At 53.2% G+C, this 22,880-nt stretch overlaps 2 protein-coding genes across 2 annotated transcripts in view; both read left to right on the plus strand.

The window, feature by feature from the left end:
* The window catches only part of PTDSS2 (phosphatidylserine synthase 2), a 29,704-nt gene extending 19,304 nt beyond the window's left edge, over positions 1 to 10,400 (plus strand). The window contains exons 6-12 of the mRNA XM_021555993.2: positions 763 to 813; positions 2,270 to 2,383; positions 3,035 to 3,153; positions 3,832 to 3,946; positions 5,616 to 5,761; positions 8,564 to 8,749; positions 9,516 to 10,400. Of these exons, the coding sequence (XP_021411668.1) occupies positions 763 to 813; positions 2,270 to 2,383; positions 3,035 to 3,153; positions 3,832 to 3,946; positions 5,616 to 5,761; positions 8,564 to 8,749; positions 9,516 to 9,660 (876 nt within the window). The 3' untranslated portion in view covers positions 9,661 to 10,400. The remainder of the gene's footprint in view (positions 1 to 762; positions 814 to 2,269; positions 2,384 to 3,034; positions 3,154 to 3,831; positions 3,947 to 5,615; positions 5,762 to 8,563; positions 8,750 to 9,515) is intronic.
* Positions 10,401 to 13,333: 2,933 nt separating this feature from the next.
* On the plus strand, positions 13,334 to 22,425 carry SYT12 (synaptotagmin 12). Its single transcript, XM_021555992.3, has 8 exons — positions 13,334 to 13,606; positions 16,156 to 16,204; positions 17,470 to 17,663; positions 17,975 to 18,367; positions 20,436 to 20,651; positions 20,741 to 20,861; positions 21,035 to 21,168; positions 21,800 to 22,425. The coding sequence occupies exons 2-8, from the start codon at positions 16,168 to 16,170 to the stop codon at positions 21,971 to 21,973; spliced, it is 1,269 nt and encodes a 422-aa protein (XP_021411667.2). The 5' UTR covers positions 13,334 to 13,606; positions 16,156 to 16,167; the 3' UTR covers positions 21,974 to 22,425.
* Positions 22,426 to 22,880: the final 455 nt, after the last annotated feature.

A 22,880-nucleotide genomic window follows, 5' to 3' on the forward strand; every position in this document is an offset into this window, starting at 1 on the left:
TTTTGGGTGAAGAGCTGCTTAATTGACCTCTTCAGAATGCACCTGTGAGTCTGGCTGAGTGCTGAATCAGAGCACAGCCTGTACTGACTCTCCAGCCTCTTTATTTCTCTTCTCTTGACCTTTCCTTTCCATCAGATGGGGGGTGTGTCTCTCTGGATCCCAATTACCTGATTGCCCAGGGCTGAACTGTTCAACAGTTCTTCTTTCTCAGCTCCTTGGTGTCAAATTTTCCCCTCTGAGTTTAGATTTCTTTGTGTGCTTGAGGTGTCTTCTCCTCAGTCACCCCGAGGCGCAAAGCCCCGAAGCTGCACCACAGAATCCCAGAATGGTTTGGGTTGGAAAGATGATGTAACTCCACCCCCTGCCATGGGCAAGGACACCTTCCACTAGTGCAGGACTTTCTGAGTCCTAAAATCCACCAGGTTTCTCACTGGCAGAAGTTCCAGGGCAAAGGAATGATGGTTATTTACAGCTCCCTGATTGCATGATGTGAGGAGCACCCAAATCCTTTCAGTCTACCCTGTAAATCTTCAGTGCCTCAAAAACTGGAATAACTGGGATCTTAAAAAAGTAGAGGGAAAATCACTGTGTCCAGGGACTGGCAGGGCTAGTAAGATTTAAGAAGCTCTGCTAAATTCCTTCCTGATGAAGGAGTGCAAGTATTAATGTCTGGAAACAACAGACGTTTATTGCTGTATTTTTCTTGCAGGGAAAAAAAAAAAAAAAAAAGGCTACGACCTTCACTCTCTTTTTGGTTTTCAGGACAAGCTGGATGGATTTGTTCCTGCTCACTTTTTTGGGTGGTACCTGAAGGTAAGAATGGCTCATTTCACCTTGGTAACTCTGCTCCTTTGCTCCCAAAGCCTCAATGCTGCTGCTTTTGTGGTGCCAGGCCTTGGTCAGCTAAACCAGGCTGTTTGTAATATGTGAAAATACATATCAATTATGTGAAAAGCCTTTTTTCTTCCTTTTTTTTCTGTCTTCTGCCCATGTTAGGCTACCTTATTTCTTTCCAGAGCTTTGTTACATCAACAGGCTTCTTCCTTTCTCCACAGGGATTCATCCTAGGGTCAGATCAATAAAGAACTTAATTCCTGTAGTAACAGAAAGGCTGGAACAACCTTTGGAAGTGGAGTGTGGGGCTGGCAGTGACAGTGATATTCCCAAAGGCAGATGTTGTTGCTGCTGCTTTCCCAGTGGCATCAGATCAGGATTTTAAACCATTAAATGGGCAGTGGTTTAATTCTTGTTACTCTTTAGTCAGTATTAAGCAACTGCAGAAGGAATTCCAACTGTGCCTGTCTCTGCCAGAACATTCAACAGTGTTTTGCTGTTTACTTTGGTCTAAATATTACCTTTTTTAACCCAAGCAGACTGACTAACTCAGGAGATTTTGCCCCCTGCAGACCTTGTTTGGGTTTGCTATTTAAATAACAAACTAACAGAGCTTGGCTGTTCTAAAACAAGCTGGAACTGTTGGCTTGTATTTTCATTTAAAAGTGCAAATGTGTTCTGTGAGTGGTTCACCTCAAAACCAGAGGTGAATTTGCTGGGCTTGAGGAGACCTGGACTTCAGCTTGTTCTGTTAATGAACTGAATTCTAAATTTGGAAAACTTGGATGTTTTTCTTCCAGGAGAATTATGTTAGAAACTGGGTTGCCCAACTGGAAGGAGACTGGCTGCTGGGTTTCCTCTGGGCCATAGCATATTTTTCTCTTAAATATGTTAAATGCTAACCTATTTCTCTATTAAAAGCTGGAGGTTGAGTGTGTTGTCTCAATAAACAGAGATGGGCTTGTGTTTGGATTTTTCCCCAAATCTCAAAGCACCAGGATGGCAATATTGAGAATGAATGGGCCTCATTCATCAGAAATTATTGTGGCTTTGGAGTCGTTTAAAGCCCATAAAAGGCTCTGCAAAGCCTTTTCTGAGCTCTGTAAGAAGGATGCTGCCTGTGGTGGTTGAGCACCCAGTAATTCCATGCAGTTAACTCATTTCCCTCCTGCTGAATCCCATTTTACCAGAATTTATCATAATCTGTATTCCTGTGCTGGTTTTGGCTGGGGTGGAGGTGATTTTCTTCAGTGTCATTCCTGTCTCTTGTGCAGGTAATGCTGATAGGTTGGGAGGCCTGTGAACATTTAGACCATCATACCACAAAAATAAAATTGTCCTGAGTTTCCTGATCCTTTTCTGGATACTGGAGACAAGATCTACAACTGTAGATGTCTTTTAACAGCTGTTTAAAAGACTTTTTTTCTCCCTTCAGACTCTGATGATTCGGGACTGGTGGATGTGCATGATCATCAGTGTCATGTTTGAGTTCCTGGAGTACAGCCTGGAGCACCAGCTCCCAAACTTCAGTGAATGCTGGTGGGATCACGTATGTACTGCAGGGATCAGAGTTTATTTGGGAATACAGATTTTACAGGGAGGGCTAGGAAGTGATGAGAGCTGAATTGTTTCCCATGTGTGACTGCTCCCTGTTGAATTTGTGACCTGCTTGTCACCATTTCTGTAATTTTGTGTGTGACAAACACTTGGATGTGGTTAAATACCTGTTTGGGTTCGTTTCACACCAGAGGGAGAATCTAAAGCTGTACCTGAACATTTTCAAATATTTGCTGATAAAGCAAATAAAAGCAATAAAGCAATAAAGTCTGAAATTCAGAGAAAGGCAAAATTTGGTGTGAGCTTAAAGGGATATTCTTTGAAAGTTGAGTTTTATTTTCCTGTGAGCTGTAAGTTGGTGCTAGAGCGATCCGAATTCCCTGCAGTCAGGGCACACAGCTCTGGGTCTGTGTTTGGATGGATTTTGGGAAAGACCCAAGCCTGAAGTGATTTGTTCCATGGTTGTATTTCCAAAAGTCAGTGCATTATTAGAGACATCAAGCCAAGCTTTTTAGCCTTCAGGAAACCTGTGGAATTAACACTCTGTTTTACTCCTTGGAATGCAGAGGTCTGCCTGTAGTGATTCCCTTTCCCAAGCTCTAGTGTTCCTTTCCCAGCATCATTCCTGTGTTTCTCCTTCCAGTGGATAATGGATGTGATCTTATGTAACGGGTTAGGAATTTACTGCGGGATGAAGACCCTGTCCTGGCTTTCCTTGAAAACCTACAAGTGGCAAGGGCTCTGGAACATTCCAACCTACAAGTAAGTTGGGGAGGAGGGAACGCCACAGGCACAGCACAGCTTAAGGCCCCTGTTTAAGAGCTTGGTTGTTCTGTTTGGGTTAATATGGATTAAAGAATTCCCAGGTGTTCAGGTGACTCCAGGATCCAATGACTTATTGCTGCAGGGAGGTTTGTTGGAGAGTTTTATTCACCTTGTGAATGGGATTGTTGGAAATACACCTGTGTGTCCCAGACACTGCCTGATGGCTGGGAGTGAGGGCATCCTGTGGAAGTGAGCTTATTTGATGAAATGGCTTAAGGAGGTGCAGGAATCCAAGTTGGCATCATACTCTCATTCACAGCAAGAATCTGTTTGGTCTTTTTGCATTCCCTAGTAACTAGAACTTCACAGGAACTGGGACACTGGAAATTAAAATTTAATAAATCCCTTGTAGTTGTGTACCAGGAATGACCCATCGTGCTCTGTAGTGTCTTTGCTGAGCAGAGCAGAACTGCTTACAACAGTGGGTATAGTATATTAAAACTTAAATTGATAATTAAAATAACGAGCTCAGAGCTAATCTCATTAAGTTGTGATTTTAATGGAGTAAACAGAGGCATTTTGCATATCTGAACTGGTGTCTCAAAAGGAAATGCTGGCAAATGCCTCTTGCCTGCTTTCCCTTCAGGCTGCAGTGGTTATTTTGTTTTTCTCCAGAGGCAAGATGAAGAGGATCGTGTTCCAGTTCACCCCCTACAGCTGGGTGAAGTTCGAGTGGAAGCCGGCCTCCAGCCTGCGCAGGTGGCTCGCAGTCTGTGGCATCATCTTCGTGGTGAGGACACCTCTCTGGCCCTTCTGTCCCTTGCTTCCAGGTTCTGTGGCTCCAGCTGCAGCTCTGGGGATTTTCCTGAAGCTGAGGCCAGGAGGGGATCCCTTCCCAGTCCTGCAGAACAGGGAGTTGTGTTTGTGTCTCTGGGACAGATGATAGATTCACTGCAGAAAGGGTTGCCCTTGCTTGATGCCCCACTGTTGCTGGTAATGAGAGCAGTATAAACTGGTATCTTCAAGTTCTCAGCAAGTTGCTGCTCCCCAGAGCACTGGCTGTGGGTAAAAGTAGCTCAAATCCCTTGGTTTTATGCAGGTACAGGTCATATTACAACTGGAAGGGGCTGTATCCAAGGCCTCGGGCTCCTCTGAGCTCACTCCTGAAGCACAGACCTGCTTAAATCATTCAGTTCTCCTAGAAATTTCTTTTAGTTTTTCTTTTTTACATTTCACTGCACTCGCAGCACCTGAGTGGGTGGAATTGTTTTATGCTGGGAATGCAGCATCTGAAATGCATACCTGTGCCTGTGAAACTGAACTTGTCACCCAGTGACACTGATAGTGAAGGTAAATGGGGCAGTTTAAATGCCTTTTTCCCACTTTTGCCCTTTTGGCAGCCAGGGACTTGGCCTTTGTGCCATCCATGGGATGTCATTTGGCTCTGCTCTGAGCAATTCAAACTTATCTTAGCCCAGCAGCTGTGAAATTTAACTAAATCTGTCCCCATGACACTTGTGGTGATCCAGAGGCACCGGGCATGAACCAGGTTCAGTGGCACAGGACAGAACTCTGTGTTTTGCCAGAACAAACTCCCAGCACCTGATTCCTGATTCCAATGTGTCCTGCTGCAGGACACATTGGACAAGCTCACATGGCACACCAGGCCTGCTTTGTGGGAGGACTGAAAGAGCATAAATACAATAGATGTTTCCCCAAAACGTTGCTGGTTACACCCTCAAGAAATTGGGATTTTGGTGCTGCTGCAACAGAGATCCCAGTGAATTTATGCTGGACTGTGGGATTATGTTTCTTTTAGCACATCCCAGCTTCAGCTGACAGGTTCTAAGCAGCTTCAGGTTCTGGCTCACTCCTTGGGCTTCAGCAGGGCTTAATGCCCTTTGTTATCACTTCTTTTGAAGTGACAATCTGGTGTCTCTCTGCTCCCTTAAGCACATTGCCAGGGCGGCTGCTGGAACATTTTGCTCTTAATTTATAATCAGCTTTCCCGAGTTGTCTTTGAGGGCGAGTTTGCATAACTCAGAAAACTGAGAAAAAACAACCCAGCCCAGCCCCCCAGGATGTGCAGCTCATGCCTCTTGTTATGGTGGGGCTCCCTCAGCTGGATTTTGAAGGACAGGGAAAGGAAAAGCTGTGCTTTTGGGATTTGCCCTCAGTGTTTGTGCAGGTACTTTGGGCTCTTTGTTTGAAATTCAAAAACTCGATTGAAATTTGGGGGCACTGGTTGTCCAGCTTTTTGTTTTGATTTTTAGTGCCTCTTCCAAAGCAGAGGAAATGTTTAAAAACCCAGTTCTTTTTGGGTTGGTGTTGATGGTTCACTTGGGTGATACTGAGCAGTGCTGAGAAACGCACAGGGGGAGCCATTCAGGGAGAGAGGGGCATTCCAGGCTCCATTCAGTGGTATTTTCCAAATGTAATTCCAGTGTCCCTTCTCCCAGTTTTTATTGGCAGAGCTGAACACATTTTACTTGAAGTTTGTGCTGTGGATGCCCCCTGAACACTACTTGGTGCTGCTACGCCTCGTGTTTTTTGTCAACGTGGGAGGAGTGGCCATGAGGGAGATCTACGACTTCATGGACGACCCGTAAGCCCCACCTCTCCGTACTTCCCATGTCGAGCTCCACATGCTTTGTTCTGAACTTGCTCCAGCTTGCTGGCATCCATCTCGGGCACCAGTTCAGTTCAGCTTGTCAGGAGCAAAAAAGGCATCTGCTTTGTGTTCCTTTGTTTTGGAGGTACCACTCTCACTCCCCCTGGTCAGGGAGCAGCTGTTGTTAAGGGCATTGTGTGTGCACTGTGTTAACCTCAGTGTCTGGTAAATGATCTCTCTGTGGAGAAGGGAATGTGGAAATGAGCTTGAGTGCCCCTGGCTCGTGGGCAGAGGAGCTCTGTGCTCCGATTCCAGACTGAGAGCCAGGAACCGCAGTCCTTGGATGTGCCCTCTGGGGACATCAGGGCCCAGACTAAAAAAATGTGATTCTAAAAGGCACTTCTTTCCTTGAGCTGTCTTCCCCTGGCCCTGTGGGGCTCTCCTGGCATCCTCTTGCAGGTCAGAGGCCCTCAGTAGCAGGATGTGCTGCAGGTGAGGCACCACACACAGCAGTGCATGTACTTGAGACTGTTCCCACCTCAGCATCATATCTGTCCTCGCCGCTTTTGTTTCTGCAGACCATGTGAGAGCTGAGAAAGCTTTGTTCTCAAAATCACCTTTTCTTTTAATGTCACAACCTGCCTGAGCCCACATCCTCAGCCTAAGGCACCGCCTGGCTTCCAGGGGTGTTCATTGTCTGTCGCTGACCAACGCAAAAAAGTGTCTGTGTTCAGAATTTAGGGTTCCAACATGGTCTGAAGATCAGTTTCCCTTGCAAGGCTTTGACTCCTAGAACTGGGAAGAAGGGCCAGCCCACATTGCTGGGACTGCATCCCAGTCGGAATTCAGGACATTCTGCAGGGGCAGGATGCCCTGCCCTTGGTGTTGGACCTACTGGTTTGGGACGTGCCTCCAACTCACAGGTAAGAAGAGCCTCTGCCTTGCTGCTGAGCTCCTCTCCTTAGCACCATTCATCTTCTTGTGTTGGGGTTGGAAAAGCTCCTTTGCCCTCTGTCCAACCACGTGGCATAACACTGGAATCTGGGAGAGCCATCCCTGGCCAGTGCCTTATCCCTGGCTCCGATTGTTGCTGTTTTTTCCACAAGCCAGAGCAGCTCATCCCGAGCTGCACCTCCCCATCACTGCCACCACCTCCTACCATGTTCCCTGCTGAGGGAGGTGACTGCCCCCACATCCTGGGGTTCCTGGCTCTGCTTGATGTCCCCCCAGAGCTGTCATTAGGCTGCTCCTGCAGAAGGGCAGAGCTGAGCACCTGCTCTTACCTGGCACCTTCTCTGTGGAGGATTTTGTAATTCCTTCCTGCATTCCAGGCCATTCAGGCAGAGAGGATCTGCCCCCATTTACCAGCTTCACTTGTACATCATTCCAAGCCAAGGATCCTTCAGGATTCTTCCCGTGGTGTTGTAGGGGAAGCGTGATTTGCTCTGTGGTTCTATTTACAAAAGTCAGTGCATTATTCCTGCTGGGAAGAGCAGGCTGTAGCAGAGGCTCCTGGCTTACATCACATGGGAAACCTTGCTGACCTTTTCCTTTTGGAAACTCTTAATGCTCAAAGATTGAAATATTCCATTGCCCTTCCTTGACAAAACATGGCTCACTGCTTTGTCTGGTGGTGATGGGATTGTCTGGGATGAACTGATGAGGTCTCTTCAGCCAGCCCCTGCAGTGCTGGGTCTAGAAAACAATGAAATTCCAATGTGAAGAATTCTTCCCATTCAGCATTCTGAGTATCTGCAGGCACTTGTGGGGCTTTGCTTGCAAGACCTTGGACTGAGCATGGTGACAATGTAGTGCCTGGAAGTGTGATAGTCCCAGAAGAGGGGTGAAGCTTTCTCCAGCCCTCACACACCACATGCTGCCTCCGAGTTCCCGAGGACTGGATGTGTGAAATGTTCCTGACCAGTAGTGTCTTGATGCATTTGACCTAGTCACACATTCCTCATGGGAGTCTTCCTATCACCTCCAAGGAGTCTACATCAAGGCCATGAATTTTTATCTCCTTCATCACAAAAAAAAAAAAATCTTTTGCCTCTTTCCTGACTATTAGGGAAGGAAACCAGCTCTCTTCCTCAGCAGCCTTAGGGGCTGCCCAGCTCTTGTGTTGGGGTTATCTTTGATTCTGTTGTCAGGAAAAGGATGGCAGAGGAGCACCTGGAATTCCCTGTGAGAGATCTGCTGCTGCTCTTTTCATCTCTCTGCCTGTGGGTTAGGCTGGTCTCTGCCCATTTAATGTGTCACCACCTGGGGCAGTTTTTGCAGCCCTTTTATCCGAGCTGATCCAGGCAGGATACCTTTTAAGAAGGAATGCACTCATCCCCTCTTCATCAGCACTCACCTACATTTGATTTAGCCCATATTTTTTCCTAGTGTATTTGGATGGTTTGGTGTAGCTTGACCTACACTTTGATGTCAAATATGACTCTGGGCCTCATGTGTGGCAAGCTCCTGTTTGGAACCATACCCTGAACATCAGCTGGTCTCAGGCTGGTCAGAGAATTGTTTCATGTAGATTTACCTGGGAATGGGGACACTTCCCTGCATTGTGTGGTGATTAAGTTTAACTTCTTTTGCTTTTAGAGCCTCTGAGAGGAAACTGAAGTCACACCAACATGAAAGTGTCATCCTGCAGAGCCTTAGTGCATGTGTGATCTGAACTAGACATGTAGGACTGTGCAAAGCGGAATGAAATCACTGCCCCAGCTGTCTTTTTGTGCAGATTTCTCCACATCCCAAATTTTACAGCAATGAGATGTTTTTTGTCTGTTTCTCCTGCAGGAAGTTCCACAAGAAGCTGGGCCAGCAGGCCTGGCTGGTTGCTGCTATTACTGCCACGGAGTTCCTGATCGTGGTCAAGTACGATCCCTACACACTCACCCTCTCCCTGCCCTTCTACATCACCCAGTGCTGGATCCTGGGGATTATCCTGGTGCTCACCTGGACAGCCTGGCGCTTCTTCATCCGGTGAGTGGGGCTGCATTTGGGGCTGGCTAGGATTTTAGGAGGATTTGTTCAACCCCCATCCTCAAATGTACTGCCTGGGGAGAGAGCACAGTTCTCCTGGGTGGGTGCAAGCTCTGAAATAAACAGGGAGTTCCCTGGGCCTGATCCTGGCAGTTTTCTGTCTGGATCATGGAAAGCAGCTTCATGGTGCCTAAGGAATTTGCAGCCTTCCAGTATTGGAAGGGACCCACAAGGAAGCTGGAGAGGGACCCTGGTTATCAGGGGCTGGAGAGACAGGACAAGGGGCAATGGCTCTGCACTGACGAAGAGCAGGGTTAGGTGTGGTGTGGGGAAAAATGAGGGTTCTGAGGCCCTGGCACAGCTGCCCAGAGAAGCTGTGGCTGCCCTTGGATCCCTGGAAGTGTCCAAGGCCGGGTTGGATGGAGCAGCCTGGGATAGCAGAAGGTGCCCATGGCAGGGGGTGGAACAGGGTGGGCTTTAGGATCCCTTTCAACCCAAACCATTCCACAACTGTTTGAAGTGCAGTGCTGTTTGGAGGGGGCAGCAGCAGCTGCTCCTGCAGGATTGGCTGTTGTGCTCTGCAAGAGGTGGGAAGAACCAGGACACCAGCCAGAAACACAAACTGCCAGTGAATCAGTGCCATCAGCAATTGTAGAAATGCCCAGCCAGAGGCTCCAGCAAGTTGTTATCCCCAGGAAGCTCTGTGCAGAGAGGTTCCCTTGCCGTTCTTCCTGCAGGCTGGAGCTGTGTGCTGTGTGTGTTGCAGGGACATCACCCTGCGGTACAAGGAGATCCGGCGGCAGAAGCAGGAGCACAGGTACGAGAAGGACAAATGCCTGAGCAACGGGGATGGACACTCAGCCCTGCTGGATGAGCCCAACGGGAGCAAACTCCAGGAGAGGAAGCTCTGAGCATGGACACGGGGCTGACAGGAACTCATGGTGCACAGTCCCAACCTTATCCTACCTAACTCCTAATTGTCATTGTTAGCGTTCCAGCGTGTGGGAATCTCACAGGGGAGGATGGCACTGGCACAGCCCCCTTCTCTCCTCGTGCCACAGGGCAGGGCTGGAGGAAGTCTGTGTGGAGGGAGGTCAGTGCTGACCCCACACATGGGGCGGGGCCTTCACCAGGTGCTGTGTGTCTTCCTCGGAACCAGGTGTGGAGATGGGGCTCAGAGCATGGCACACAGGGATCTGCTTCTCCATTCCCAGGGAACTGAGAGCTCCATGGGGTGTTTGGCATTAGGAACATTTGTTTTGGAGTGTACAGAGACAAGGCACTGGAAATGAATCCTGTTCTTCCTGCTGGAACTACCTGGAGCTGTGGAGGAGGACTGGGTGAAGCGTTCAGCGAGGTGACCATGGGTACATGGAGACGTGTGGCCGAGCTGCATTCCTTGCACAGGATGTACCACACTACACTGCTGTTCCAGCCCCTCCAGGGGGCATCCCTCTGACTTCCAAGGTCCTGGAGCAGCCTACGGCACGGGGGTGCTGTGTCCCAGCTCTGGGGAGACAGACAACTTCTCCTTAGGTCTTATTTTTAATTTCTCTTTTAGTCTTGGTCATCTCTTAAATGTAAGGGAAGGTGAAGTGAGAAAGGTCAACCTGCCTTCGCTCTGAGGAGTAAAATGTGTCGCAAGCAGAAACCAGGAGTGTCCCATCAGTCTGGAGTTCTTTGCTTTATCCTCAGCTGGGTTTGTGTCCTCACTGCACGGGCTTTGCTCAGGGGTCTGACAGGAGCACATCAGGCTCTGCCACCCTTTGTCACTGCCCTGTTCCTTCCAGGATAGCTCCAGAGTGAGGGGTTTCTGGGAAAGCTGATCCCTGCAGTGTCACACCCCCCTATCCCTGATCCCTGTCCCCCTGCCACCAGCAGGCCCAGGCCAAGCACGTCCCTGGCACAGCACAGCCAGGGAGCATCCTGAGCCAGGCAGCGTTTCTGCTGGTGACTCAGCATCCGGGGAAGGGAATTGGAAGCCTGGGCTGCTTTGTTTCCCCAGGTCATTATTCCAAAATGTGAGAGCTCCACTAATTCACATGGATTCTGCACCCTCTGCTCTGAGCCCTCGCGTCGCTGTCCTGGTCATTGACGTCAGCCTGTCACTGCTTAATCCAATCTGGCTGTTTGTCAGGGAAGTGTTTATCCAGAAGAAAATGACACAAATACCACAGTACAATTCCAAGAGTGCAACCCCAAATTATTGGAATGGCAGGAACTTGCAGAGCTGCTGCCCAGCAGACGTCTGGGTTTTTAATCCAGCTTTGTCTTGTACAGGAATGACAGCCAGCATCTGCATTTCTCCCAGCTTTAGTGTCTCAAATGCTTTCCACCTGTGAAAAGTGGGCAGTGAGCAGCTGGGAAGTCAGGAACCCCCAGCTAGGGAGGTGGCCAGGTGACATAGAGGGTCTTGTCACTGCACCCCTCTCGCACCAAAGGGCCACTTGCCTGCGCTGGTAACACCTGGTGAGGAATGTCCAGAAAGATCCAGGAGCTTTGACCTTATACGTGAACCACTGACTCATCTGTCTGCATCCAAGGGATCCCAGGGACAGTCTGGATCCTGTCCATGTAGTTCTGTGTGCTGGTTTGTCCTTTAGGACAGCGTGTGCCTGTGGGTCCTCTCTTGTCACCTCACACACAGAGCCAGGGGGCTGAGGGGGCTTGGGCTGTGTCCCCTCCACACACAAGTGGATGGATGCTGGGCCTTGGGGTAAGGAATGTATTCAGATGTTGAGGGGAAAAGGCAATTGCAAACTGACCTGGATTTAGGAATCCTTTTGTGATTGTGTCAGAGCAGTGCTCAAAGCAGCCTCATAGTGAGGAGGTGGAAGGAAGCCAAGAATCCTCATGGGAATAATGTTTGGTGTGGCCTGAAATGGGACCCTCCGTGTGGGAGGGCAGAGGTGGCCAGCTCCTGCTGCCACACAGGAGTGTCCAGCTCACCTGGAGCAGGTCTCCCACCTGTGGTCACACCGATTTCATGGAGAGCCTGGCCAAAGGTAAGTGTTGGCTTTAAAAAGGAGGGTTTGTTAATGGGTGAGTTGGTGTCTGTGTGAGGCTGGATGAATCCAGGTGCCCAGCTTGAAAATTTCCAAACCTCAGCCTGATCCAATCCCATCTGGAGCAGATCTGATGGTCACTCTTGCCCAAAATCTGGAGTGGTGAGCCCTGAGGTGCCATGCAGGAGGGTGCTGGATCCCAGGCTGTCCCGGGCTGAAGGACATCCTGCCACATCCCTGGGGATGCAGAGGAGCTTTGGGAAGTGGGGGAGGACCATGGCCTGCTCTTTTCCAGCTGTACCCAGAGGAAGAGCCAGGAAGCCTCATGGGAAGGAGCCTTGGATGCAGGAGCAGGCAGCTCTCCCACCCAGGCAGTGTTTTTGGTACAGTCAGAACTTGCTTGTTTCTCCCCGAAAATGAACTTCTACCAGGAAAATCATGGGAGCACCTCCCAGTGCTGCCCTCCCTGGGTCTTTCCAGAGCAGGTAGCCTGCAGCCACCGCTGAGCTGGCTCTGTGGCTGGATGTGGGTGTTCCTGGGAATTACAGGAATGTCTCTGGAATGTCACGATGCACCGTGGCCTCTGACCCCACCTTTTTTCAGGTTGGGTGGGTGTTTTTTCCCCACAAAGTCGCAATTTTCTTCAAGGAGATTGTTTCTTCTGCTGCTTGAAATTTCTCCTTACTGCCCTGGAAGTCGCCTGACATCAAGATGAGGTGGCTGAAGCCATGGATATGAATGAGGGCAGGGAAAGGGAAGATCCCACAGGAGGGTTTGAAGGCACAGTCTTTCCAATGGTTGTGGTCTTATGGAGCCAAACTGTCTGAGGGTCTTGTGGAGCCAGATCCTAGAAGGTTTCACTTTCTGCTGCAGAGAGAGAGGATCTGATGGTTTTTCTTAGGAAGATCCAAAGCCATGCCCTTGATGGACAGCCCCAGGTGTCCCCATGGCCAGGAGGGACACAGCTGGAAGCTGTTTGGGACAAGGGAGAACCCAAGGATTCAGCTTTGGGGTGGTGATCCAGAGACCCCAGGGGGCTCTGCACCCATTGAGGGCCAAGGGGAGGGGACATGGGACCCCATGGAAAGAAACACTCGTCAGGGTCCCTAGGGAGGAGCAGCTGGAGGTGCAGAGATGCAGCGGGATGGACCAGGGAGTCCCTGGGAAGTGAGATTTGGGGAAGCCAGTTATGGCCAAGCATGCAGCAGAGGGTCTGTGGTGTGGGGTGAGGGATCTGGCATTGTCCCTTCTCACTCCTGGCTGTGATTTGGAGTGTGTTTGCAGGGGTTTGAGGTGAATTTTCTTAGGATTTTTTTTTTTTTTTAATTGTAACTTCCTGAGGAAAGCTGGGAGCCTGGCAGGCAAACCAGAGTGAGAGACCCCCGGGGTCCCCAGGCTGTGCCGGGGGGTTTGGGCTGGGCTGAGCCAAGCCCCGGGGAGGGTCTGGCGAGCGCAGAGACCGCCCAGCTCATGGCACGGAGGAGCGGCGGCTCCGCCCCGGGCTGGGCTGGGCGAGGGAGCGGAGCCGCTCCCGGTCCCGCACCACCGGGAAGCATCCCGGGTGCGAGGGGACATCCCGGATCCATCCCGTGGCTGGGCTCTGGGCCCGCAGGGACCCCCGGGCAGCGGCGGGGGCCGGGAAGCATCCCGGGGTTGGGCAGACCCGTGGATCCCCGGACTGAGCTCGGGGACCCCCGGGCGGCGCGGGGGGCTCTGCCCGGTCCCCACCGCCAGCCGGGTGGGCCCCGGCGGTCGCAGGGTCCACCCTGCCCCATAGGAGCGGACATAACTCGGCGGATGCCGGGGCCGCCCGGGGGTGCCCGCAGATCCCTGAGGATTTGTACCTGTCCAGGTAAAGCGCGGGGGACGCCGGTTTGGGTGGGATGTGTCCCCTGCGGGGGGCTGGGGAGAGCGATGGGTGAGAGCAGAGCCCAAATCCTTCTCTTTTGGCAAGTTTGGGATGCGTCTTTATTGGTGCCAGGAGCAAACTCCATCCCACTTCTGTGCCCTGCGGATGGAGGCCGGGCAGGGCTGGAGAGGGGTGGAAGGGGCTGGCACGGCAGCGCTGCAGGACCGGCACCACCGGTGAGCCGAGTTTAGCCCGGGCTCAGCACACCGGCCTCGGGTGCCTGGAGCAGGACAGGGAGGGAGGATGAGCAGGGAGATCGCTGGAACCTGGACTGAGACATTTGGGGACTGCAGCGTGCTTGAAGCGGGGAATGCCAGGCTGGTCCAGGTGCTTTGGGAACAGCAGCTGGGACTTTCTGTGCCTGTGGCCTTGGCAGCAGCGAGGTGACAACCATATGAATGCTGGAGGATGCCCTTTTCCAGGGGGGACGGGTGACTTTGATGGTTTCTGTCCCTTGTTGAGCAGTTTTATTATCCCTCCAAGCAGGAAAAGTGAGCTCTGCAGCAGCTCCCAAGGAAAATGAAGCTGCCCTGGCCCTGGCATTGGGGTGTTGGGATGGATGGAGAGGGCTCTGCACCCAAAAGCTGGAGCTCTGTATCCCTTTCTGGGGCTCTGCACCCCAAACCAGGGCTCCGCAGCCTGATCTTGAGGTCTGTGGGTGAAAAATCCATCAATCCCTGTGCTGCCAGCAGCGGGAGCGTGGTGCCTCTTCCCTTCCCAATGCCTTGGGCTCGATTTCCCAGGGATTTGAGCAGCAGGTCAGGGGGATGTCAGAGCAGCTCGGTGAAACATTACAGGAAAGAGCTCAGTTAACAACAAAAAAAGCCATAAATCCTTTCCCGAGCACCTCCGCCCCCATTTCCTTGCTCATGAGAGATTGATGCTGTTTTCCTAATAGGAAAATACCTCTGGGTTTCATCCCAGTGCTGAGCACTGCAGTCTCTTTCCGGGTGCTTAGAGCTCATTAGAGAGGGAGGTTTTGGGGAGAGAAGCTATGAAAGGAAAGAAAAATTAGAAATTCTCTCTAATTTCCAGAGGAAATTGGGACGAGTTGGGGGGGGTTTAAAGGGGATGTTTGTCCTCCTGCAGGGAAAGTCAGTCCTGAAAACTTTGCTATTCTCGTATTCAAAATAATTGGGAAGCAAGGAGAGGAACAGAGTGCCTTGCTTGGGCATGGGGGCTTTTCAGAGCATAAAAAAAGGCAGTTTAGGGTAAATCTCCATCTCATTGCTCTGTTAAGATGTCAATTTTCAGCACTAAACAGCAAAGTGGGCCTTGAGCTGAGCTCAGCCCATAAGATGAGCTCAGCACGTTCTCAGCCAGGGTAGGACTGTGTTATCCATTGCACAGGGAGATTTGTGCCAGAGGGAGGAGGTGGGGAGGAACTGGGCATCTTCCAGCCCCATCCCAGCATTGCTGTCACTTTGGGTTACATTCAGGACTCCCCTTCCCCCTGTTACCCCAAGGATGGGCCCTGTGCCCCTGCAGAGGGGGCCAGGCCAGCACAGCTGATATTCCATGCCATGAAATTCCCACTTTTTCCTGTTAAAATGCAAGCTTGGATGGTTTTGGGGGGAGCTGATCACCCCCTCTCCACCACCCAGTGCCTGAGGCTGTGAGCACACAGGGGGAGCTGGAAGGTGGAGCCCAAATATTTCAGAGCTATCTGAGGTCTATCCAGCTCCGTGAGTGGGCTTTGGGAATTCTGGAGAAGGGTTGAGGGGCTCTGAGGGAGGTGTGTGGGGTTTAGGTGCAGTGCTGAGGTTGAGGTTCTGTAGGATCCCACCAGCTCTCCATGGTCTGTGATTCCCCAGCACAGATGTCAGGGAACAGAGGGTCCTGGTCAGTTCCCATTGGATTTGCTTGTTGGGTGTTTTTGGGGATCCTAAACCCCCCTTTTCCTAGCAGGAGTGGCTGGCTTGGATAAATTGCCCTCAGCATCCATGGTGCCTGTGTTGGGATCTGCCTGGGAGAGCAGCTTCCTTTTGATTTGACTAGGAAAAACCCTTTTTGGGGGGAAGCCGACAGAGCTTTCCCAGGAGCTTATTCCTGGGGAACAAAATCCCCTAAACTCTACAGTGACCCCAAGATGAGGGAGTAGGGTTGCCTCCCTTGGCTGGGCACAGGGCAAAGCCTTGGGAGAGGCTGGGAAACTGCAGGAGGCAAAGGAAGATTTCATCTGGAAAAGCAGCAAAGGGCTTTGAGGGCTCCTGGAGGGAGGTTCCACACACAGAGTGGTTGGGAATGTCGCCTCTTTAAAGGCTCCCGTGTAAATCGAGTGGCTCTGCCCCTTCCCGAGGGTTCCCATCCCTCCTTCAGCTCCTGTCGGTGGCTGAGAGGCTTCAGCGCGTTTGCTCAGTGCCTGCAAGAGGAGCCAAGGCTGGGAGTGATGGAGAGGAAGAAATGATGGAGCATCCCTGCTGGAAAATCACAAGGCTTTCGATTTTTGAGTTCTCCCCCTTCCTCCTGACGCTGTGTCTCGCTCATTCCAGGGAGCGTTTGCCATGGACACTGGGCACATAAGCAGATCCCGCTTCAGCGGTGAGTCCTCCCCAGGGAGCCCGGGAAGGGTTTGGGGCAGAGCTGCTGGTGCTCACACTGAGGTTTTTTTGGGGAATGGTTGGCTGGCCCTCACTGCTTTCCACGGGGAGAACCCTCTGCTCCATGTGCCCACTGGGTTTTGTTGCCTAAAGCAAGGGTAAAACCCTTAAAACCTCCAAGTTTTCCAACATGAGTGCTCAGCCCTCAGGCGCAGGGATGAGGAGGAAGCAGATTCCAGTCAGTTCAGATGGGATTTGCACTTGGAGTTCCTCAGAGGTAGGAGCCAGTAAAAGATTATTCTGCTATTTTTATTTTCATTCCAAATTTTGCCCCTCCTGGGAGTTCTGGCACGGGAAACCTCCAACTGCTTTCCACAGCGTCCTTAGCCAGGATGCAGGGATAGAGCAGAGCCCTTTAGGGTTTGCTTTGGGGTGGATGAAGCAGGACCCGGGTCCCATCCCAGTGTTTAATCTGAGATCCCTGTGGGCTGCTCCCGGGATCCAATTCGCTTTGGATGCGAATACTCAGTTCCTTCTGCCGCTCCCGCTGGAGGAGGGCTGTGGGGAGCAGCAGGTTGTCCCTGCGCTGGGATGCGATGTGGGAGTTCAGCCTGGCTCTGGGCTTTTTCCGCCTCCGAAGGAGGGAGCTCTGCGATGTGGTGATGCCGGAGGACTCCGCGGCAGCGCTCCGGGATGAGAAATCCTCTCTTTGCCCCTTTCCCGTGCCGCGCGGGGCGCTTGGTGCCGGTTCGGCGCGGGAGTGATGGAGGCTGGTGCAATGCAGCAGGAACCGCTCGCAGCCGAGCCCGGCGCTCCCTCCCCGCTCGCTCCGGCGGCACCCGCGGGGCTCTGCCTGTTTCCAGCAGCTTTCCGCTTGGTTTTTCCCTTCTCCCGGCTTTTTCTGGCATCCCCAGGCAGCAGCTGGGCCGAGGGCGATGCAGATGCGCGCCGGGCACATCTGTCAGTGGGACAGAGCAAAGGGACCCCCGGCACCTCGGGAGTGACACAGCCACTCGCTGGGAAGCGGGGCCGGGACACAGGAGAACTTCATCTCCCGGGAAAGCCGAGCCAGGGCTGGCATGTTTGGGCTGGCAGAGCCTCTGCCTGGCCCGTTTGCAGCCGCCCGGGTGGGAGCTGCGGTTTATCCGCTCCTCGGTCCATCCCATCCTCGGAGCTTGGAGCCGAGTTCCCGGCGTGGAAGCAGCCGAGGCCGAAGGCTCCTTCCCGGGATTGTGACCGGCTCACGGAGCCCCCTGTCCCCTGCAGTGGCCTCCAGCCCGCCGCGGTGGGAGATCGGGCTCTACGCCGCCGGCGCCTTGGCGCTGCTGGGAATCGCAGCCATCAACCTGTGGAAGCTCTGGCGCTCCGGGAGCTACCCGGCCCCTTCCCCCTTCCCCAACTATGACTACCGGTACCTGGAGCAGAAGTACGGAGCGGCGTGCCCGGACGTCAGGAACAAGGTAAGGGGCGAGCTGCGTCTGTCTCCTTCCCTTCGCAGCACGCGGGACGCTGGAGGGGTGGGAATTTCTCCTAGATCCCCTCGCGGGGGGAGCTGCCACAGGCAGCAGCCTGGTGCTGTTGGAGTTTTTCGGGGGATCGCTGGAGCTGGGAGCTGCGGGAAGCTCCGGGCTCGCTGCCGCGGCAGCTTGAGGCCAGGCAGGGGCCGGGATGCATCCAAGGAGGCCCTGGAGAAGCCCAGCTGTCCGTCTCGGCACGGAGGGATGGGATGGAATGGGATGCATGGCAGCGCCTGCTTTCCTTCCCCTGGCAGCGAGGGCTGGCCCCGGGCTCGCAGCGGGCGCCAGGTCGGAGCTCTTCGTCCCGCAAGAGCAGCCTGAGGGCAGAGGACGCCTTGGAGAGCATCCAGGAGCTGGGAAGCCTGGAGCTGATGGGCAGAGACCTGGGCCTGGCCCACTACGGCCCCCTGCGGAAATCCATCTCGGCCGACTCCCTGAACTCCATCTCGTCCATCGGGAACAACTTCGGGCAGGATTTCACGGTGGGGCAGGTGGAGGTGTCCATGGAGTACGACGGGAGGGCGGCTGCCCTGCATGTGACGCTGCTGCAGGGCAAGGACCTGCTGGAGAAGGAAGACGCGCGCTTCGAGTCCTGCTTCATGCGGATCAGCCTCCTCCCGGCCGAGCAGATCGTCGGCATCTCCCGGGTGAGCCCCCCCTTCCCAGCCAGACCGCCCTACGGACCCCTGTGCACGCGTGGGTCCCCCCGGGTTCTGGGTAGTAGTATCCCCTGGCCACATTCCCCAAGGAAGTGGTGGGGTTTGGGAGCAGGGAGGTCCAAACATGCGAGGATCAGAAATGGTTGGCGCAGGATTTGGGGGATATCAGCTCCCCAAGGCAGTTGTGGGGTCTGGGTGCATGGAATTCCAGGCTGGATGTGGTTGACATGGGATTTTGGGGTGGGTCTCAGCTCCCCACAGCAGTGATGGGATTTGGGAGCAGAGGGCTCTAGATTGGCAAAGGATTTTGAGGGATGTCCCAGGTGGGTTTGCACATCAGAAACCTGGCGGAGGCAGGAATATCTCCCCCTTGGCTGGGATTTGGGCTGACTTTGTCATCTCTGAGTATGGCTGGTGGCAAGTTTTCCTGCTTGACTGTCCCTGCTGTGGAAAGGACTCTGTGGCACGTGGAGGAAGTGGCCTGGAGTGGGATTTAGGTGGCACTGACAGTTTGGGCAGGTGCTGCTGGTGTCCTGCCATGGCCCCACAGTCCCTCTCCTTCCCACAACAGCCCCAACGCTTTTCCATCCCCACAAAGGATGCAGCAGTAGAAAATCCATGTGGCAGCCGTGACAGCCACAACTGGGGTTGGATCTGATGCAAAACCTCCCTTTTTAAGTGCCTCAAAAGCTGCTTTTGGAAAGCAGGAACCTCAGTTTTCTTCCAATATCTCCTCTATTGCGGAGTCATTTTGATTTAATCAGGATATTCCAGCAAGGAATAGGAATTTGCACCCCATTAAGGCACTTCTCCACTGGAGTGGAGGTGCTGTTCCATACACACAAACCAGCTGCTGCCTCCAAAATATTTCTACAGTGCCCTTTTAGACAATTTTTCCATCCAAATCTCTGACTCTTTATTTATGCTCTGGAGATATTTATTATTTAGTGTCATTATTTATAATTCACCAGTACAATTTACCTCCTTTGCTGCCCCAAGGCCACGGATAAAGGCCCAGGCACTTTTTTTCCCCCCCAGTGCTTCTGGAGGGTTTTTAAATAGCAGCTCCTGTTTGGTTGTACTTGATCCAGAGCTCCCAAAATACAGCGTAGGCTGCAGACAGACAGTCTGTAAAATCTGTAGGGCTTTAAAATCTGCTCTTCACACAGAGGAACTTCAATCCTCCGGGAGCTCTGGAGGTTGGTATCCAGTGGGAGAGCCTGGATTAAGAAGGCAGGAATGGCAGACGCTGCCTTTGTGTCTTTTAATCCAGGGATGGAGCAGGGTTAGGAGCAGACTGAGACAGGAGAGAGTCCTTGGAGGAGATGAACCCTTTCTTGGGGGGCTTTTGGGGTGACAGAGCCCCTCAGAGAGGTCCCTACTCCACCCAGATTTGGGGGGCTTTGGGGAGCTGGTGGTTCCACTTTGCTCCATGTTATCCAAGGCTGAAGCTTTCCATACCATGGGTCAAAATCTTGGTTTGCCTGTGACATATTGAATGCTGAAACAGGGCTGGAGTAGGGGAAAAAACAACCCCTAAATTAATGACTTCAGAGCATTTCCCCTCAGCCAGTTCTTTGGGATCAGCATCAGCAGGATGAGCCATGGGAGCTGCTGCTGCTGCCTCTGCTCCCAGGGAATGACCTGACAGAGGGACAGCATCAGCCAAACAGCTCCATTCCCACTGGGCACATTGAGGATTTGGCTCTGCTTGGAGAAGGGCTGGGGGTTACACCTTGAAGCCATAAATCATCCTGCCTGATACGGCCAAGCCGGGTGTGCATCCACACTCCCAGAGGCTTGGGATGTATCTGAGATCGCTGGGCCAAGGCTGATTCTCTAATTAACAGAATTAACAGGTGGTGGGGCAGGTCACAGCCCTGTTTTTCACCCCAATGGCCGAGCAGTTGCTGTGGTCAGGTCGGGAATAAATCATCCCGACTGGATGGGGTGTGCCCTGGGGATGCGCTCCCTGCAGTCCCCACAAAATGGGGCAGAGCAGGGATGCAGCCCCAAGCCCCAGGGGTGCCAGGGCTATCCCCCCTTCCCATGGCAGATCCAGAGGAGCTCCTACTCTGTGGCCTTTGATGAGCGCTTCTCGGTGCCGCTGGATCCAGCGGCGCTGGAGGAGAACAGCCTGCGCTTCTCCGTCTTCGGCATCGACGAGGACGAGCGCAGCGTCAGCACCGGCATGGCCGAGCTCAAGCTCTCCGACCTGGACCTGGCCATGCGCCCCTTCAACGCCTGGCTCTACCTGCAGGACACCAACAAGGTGAGCCAGGAGTGTCCTGTCTTCCAGCTGGGTTTTGGGGCGTTGTGGCCGTGCCCTGGACATTGTGTCCTGACTGTTGTGTCCCTCAGGCGGTGGACACGGTGGGGGAGATCCTGCTCTCCCTGAGTTACCTGCCCACAGCCGAGCGGCTCACGGTGGTGGTGGTCAAAGCCAAGAACCTCGTGTGGAGCAATGGGAAGGTGACCGCAGGTGAGGGGGGCTCCGTGGTGGGGTTTGTCCTGGTTTATCTCAGTTGCTACGATGGGAGTGGCTCCCCATGAGGACAGATCTGCTGGGAAGGCCACTGGAAAGGGTCCCATGCTTTCTCCACATTGCTGGGGACACGTGGGATGGAACTGATCCCTCTCCTGCCCTCTGAGCAGATCCCTTCGTCAAGGTGTACCTGCTGCAGGATGGGAGGAAGATCAGCAAGAAGAAGACAGCGGTGAAAAGGGGAGACACCAACCCTGTGTTTAACGAGGCCATGATCTTCTCCGTGCCTGCCATCGTGCTCCAGGTCAGGCTCAGCCCAAGGGACTGGGGAGGGGAACACATCCCAGTGCTCCTCAGGCTCCCCAGACCCACTGGTGGGGAGCTCCTGGGGCTGTGGGGTTCTAGGGAGGTGATCCTGGTAGGTGTGGGGTTCGTGTGTGTGGGTGTGATTTGGGGTGGATGTGTGGAGGTTGTTTGAGGGACATGGATGTGTGGGGGCTGTTGTGGGGTGTATGGATGTGTGGCGGCTGTTTGGAGAGGTGTGGATGTGTGCAAATGGCTGCTGGAGGCGGGACGTGTGTGGGGCACTCGTGGGGAGGAGATGGATGTGTGGGTTGGGATATAGCAGGGTGCACAGGGATGGTTTGGTACGTGGATAGGGCAACGATGGGTTTAGGGGATGTGGAGTAAAAAGAGGGGGATGTTTAAGTGTGGAGGTATGCAAGGGTGGGTATTTAGGGATTTGGGGGGGCTTCAAGAATAGGGGGTGGGTTTGAACAGGGTGGGGGTACAGAGGGTCGTGTGCATGTGGGGTATGGCAGGCTGGGTGGTGATGCATGGATGTGCTGGCATCGTGGGTGCATGTCCCCATGGAGAGGGCCCAGGGACACGTGTCTGGATGGGTCTGCGTGTGGTGACAGCCCCGTGCCCGCCAGGAGCTGTCCCTGCGCGTGACGGTGGCCGAGAGCGGCGAGGACGGGCGTGGTGACAACACGGGCCACGTGCTCATCGGGCCCACGGCCAGCGGCATGGGCACCACGCACTGGAACCAGATGCTGGCCACGCTCCGCAAGCCCGTCTCCATGTGGCACCCACTCCGCAGGAATTAGGCCGGATCCTGGGGACAGCGAGCCTGGAGTAGGGACTCGGTGGCACCCCACAAGGCCGAGCTGCTCAGGGGCCCAAAATAGCCAGAGCACGGACAGAGCGGCTCCGTGGGCGCGTTCCTGGTTGTGCTGGGCCAGAGCTGCCAGGAAGGACCCAAATGGACCAAAAGCAGCAGGAGCCTCCTCGAAGTGCGGCTCCCAAGCGTTCCGCGTGCTCCCAATGGCCTCGAAATCCATGGAATCCTCAAAGAGGGACTCTGAGCAAGGGAGAGGGGGATTCCTTTGGAAGGTGGTTTTTGGGTGGGAATCGTGAGGGGGGGTGACAAAAGCCAGCTTGGCGTGGGTGGTGATCCTGAGGGGATCTTTTGTAGTGACTTTGGTGCGCTGTGCCAGGGTTGGAATGTTTCCAGCGAGAATGGAAAAAGGGAGCAATAACAGCAGAAAATCGATTGTTACATATGGCTTCTCCTCCCATCTGTTCCCCCACACAGTCAATCCCTGCCCATCTCCACTGGCTGCATAGACAGGGATTGATTTCCGGCCTCTTCGGTTTGAGGTCAGGTCCACTCTGGGAATCATCCCCTAAAGGTCCAGTAGGATCAGGGACAGCTTTTCCCACCCCAGCCACTTTTCCAATCTAAATTCACCCTCAGAGTGCTCAGGACAGCACTGCACATTCCTGCTACTTAACTCTCACAACTGGGAATTGTTTCTACCAGCCCCTAATCCTGGACTTGGGCTGTAACTTACCCTATAACTAATTTTATCCAAGATTTGGGCACAGAGAGGAACATCTTGGCCTTGTGACCCAAGGCAGGTGGGAAAAGTCCCTAATTTTATAATTTTTAAGCCCAACTCCTGTTTCAGGAGGAAGAGAGGGGAAAAGCTTGTGTGGATCCAGTCTCCTGGT

Source organism: Lonchura striata, chromosome 6 (assembly GCF_046129695.1).
Source record: "Lonchura striata isolate bLonStr1 chromosome 6, bLonStr1.mat, whole genome shotgun sequence".
NCBI classification, from domain to species: Eukaryota; Metazoa; Chordata; class Aves; order Passeriformes; family Estrildidae; genus Lonchura; species Lonchura striata.

Excerpts from the sequence above, each read along its gene's own strand:
- SYT12 (XM_021555992.3), top strand. The coding sequence starts at position 16,168 with ATGGACACTGGGCACATAAGCAGATCCCGCTTCAGCG. Across the intron at positions 16,205-17,469 it reads AAGCAGATCCCGCTTCAGCG|TGGCCTCCAGCCCGCCGCGG; the intron begins GTGAGTCCTCCC and ends TGTCCCCTGCAG. Across the intron at positions 20,862-21,034 it reads CAATGGGAAGGTGACCGCAG|ATCCCTTCGTCAAGGTGTAC; the intron begins GTGAGGGGGGCT and ends CCCTCTGAGCAG.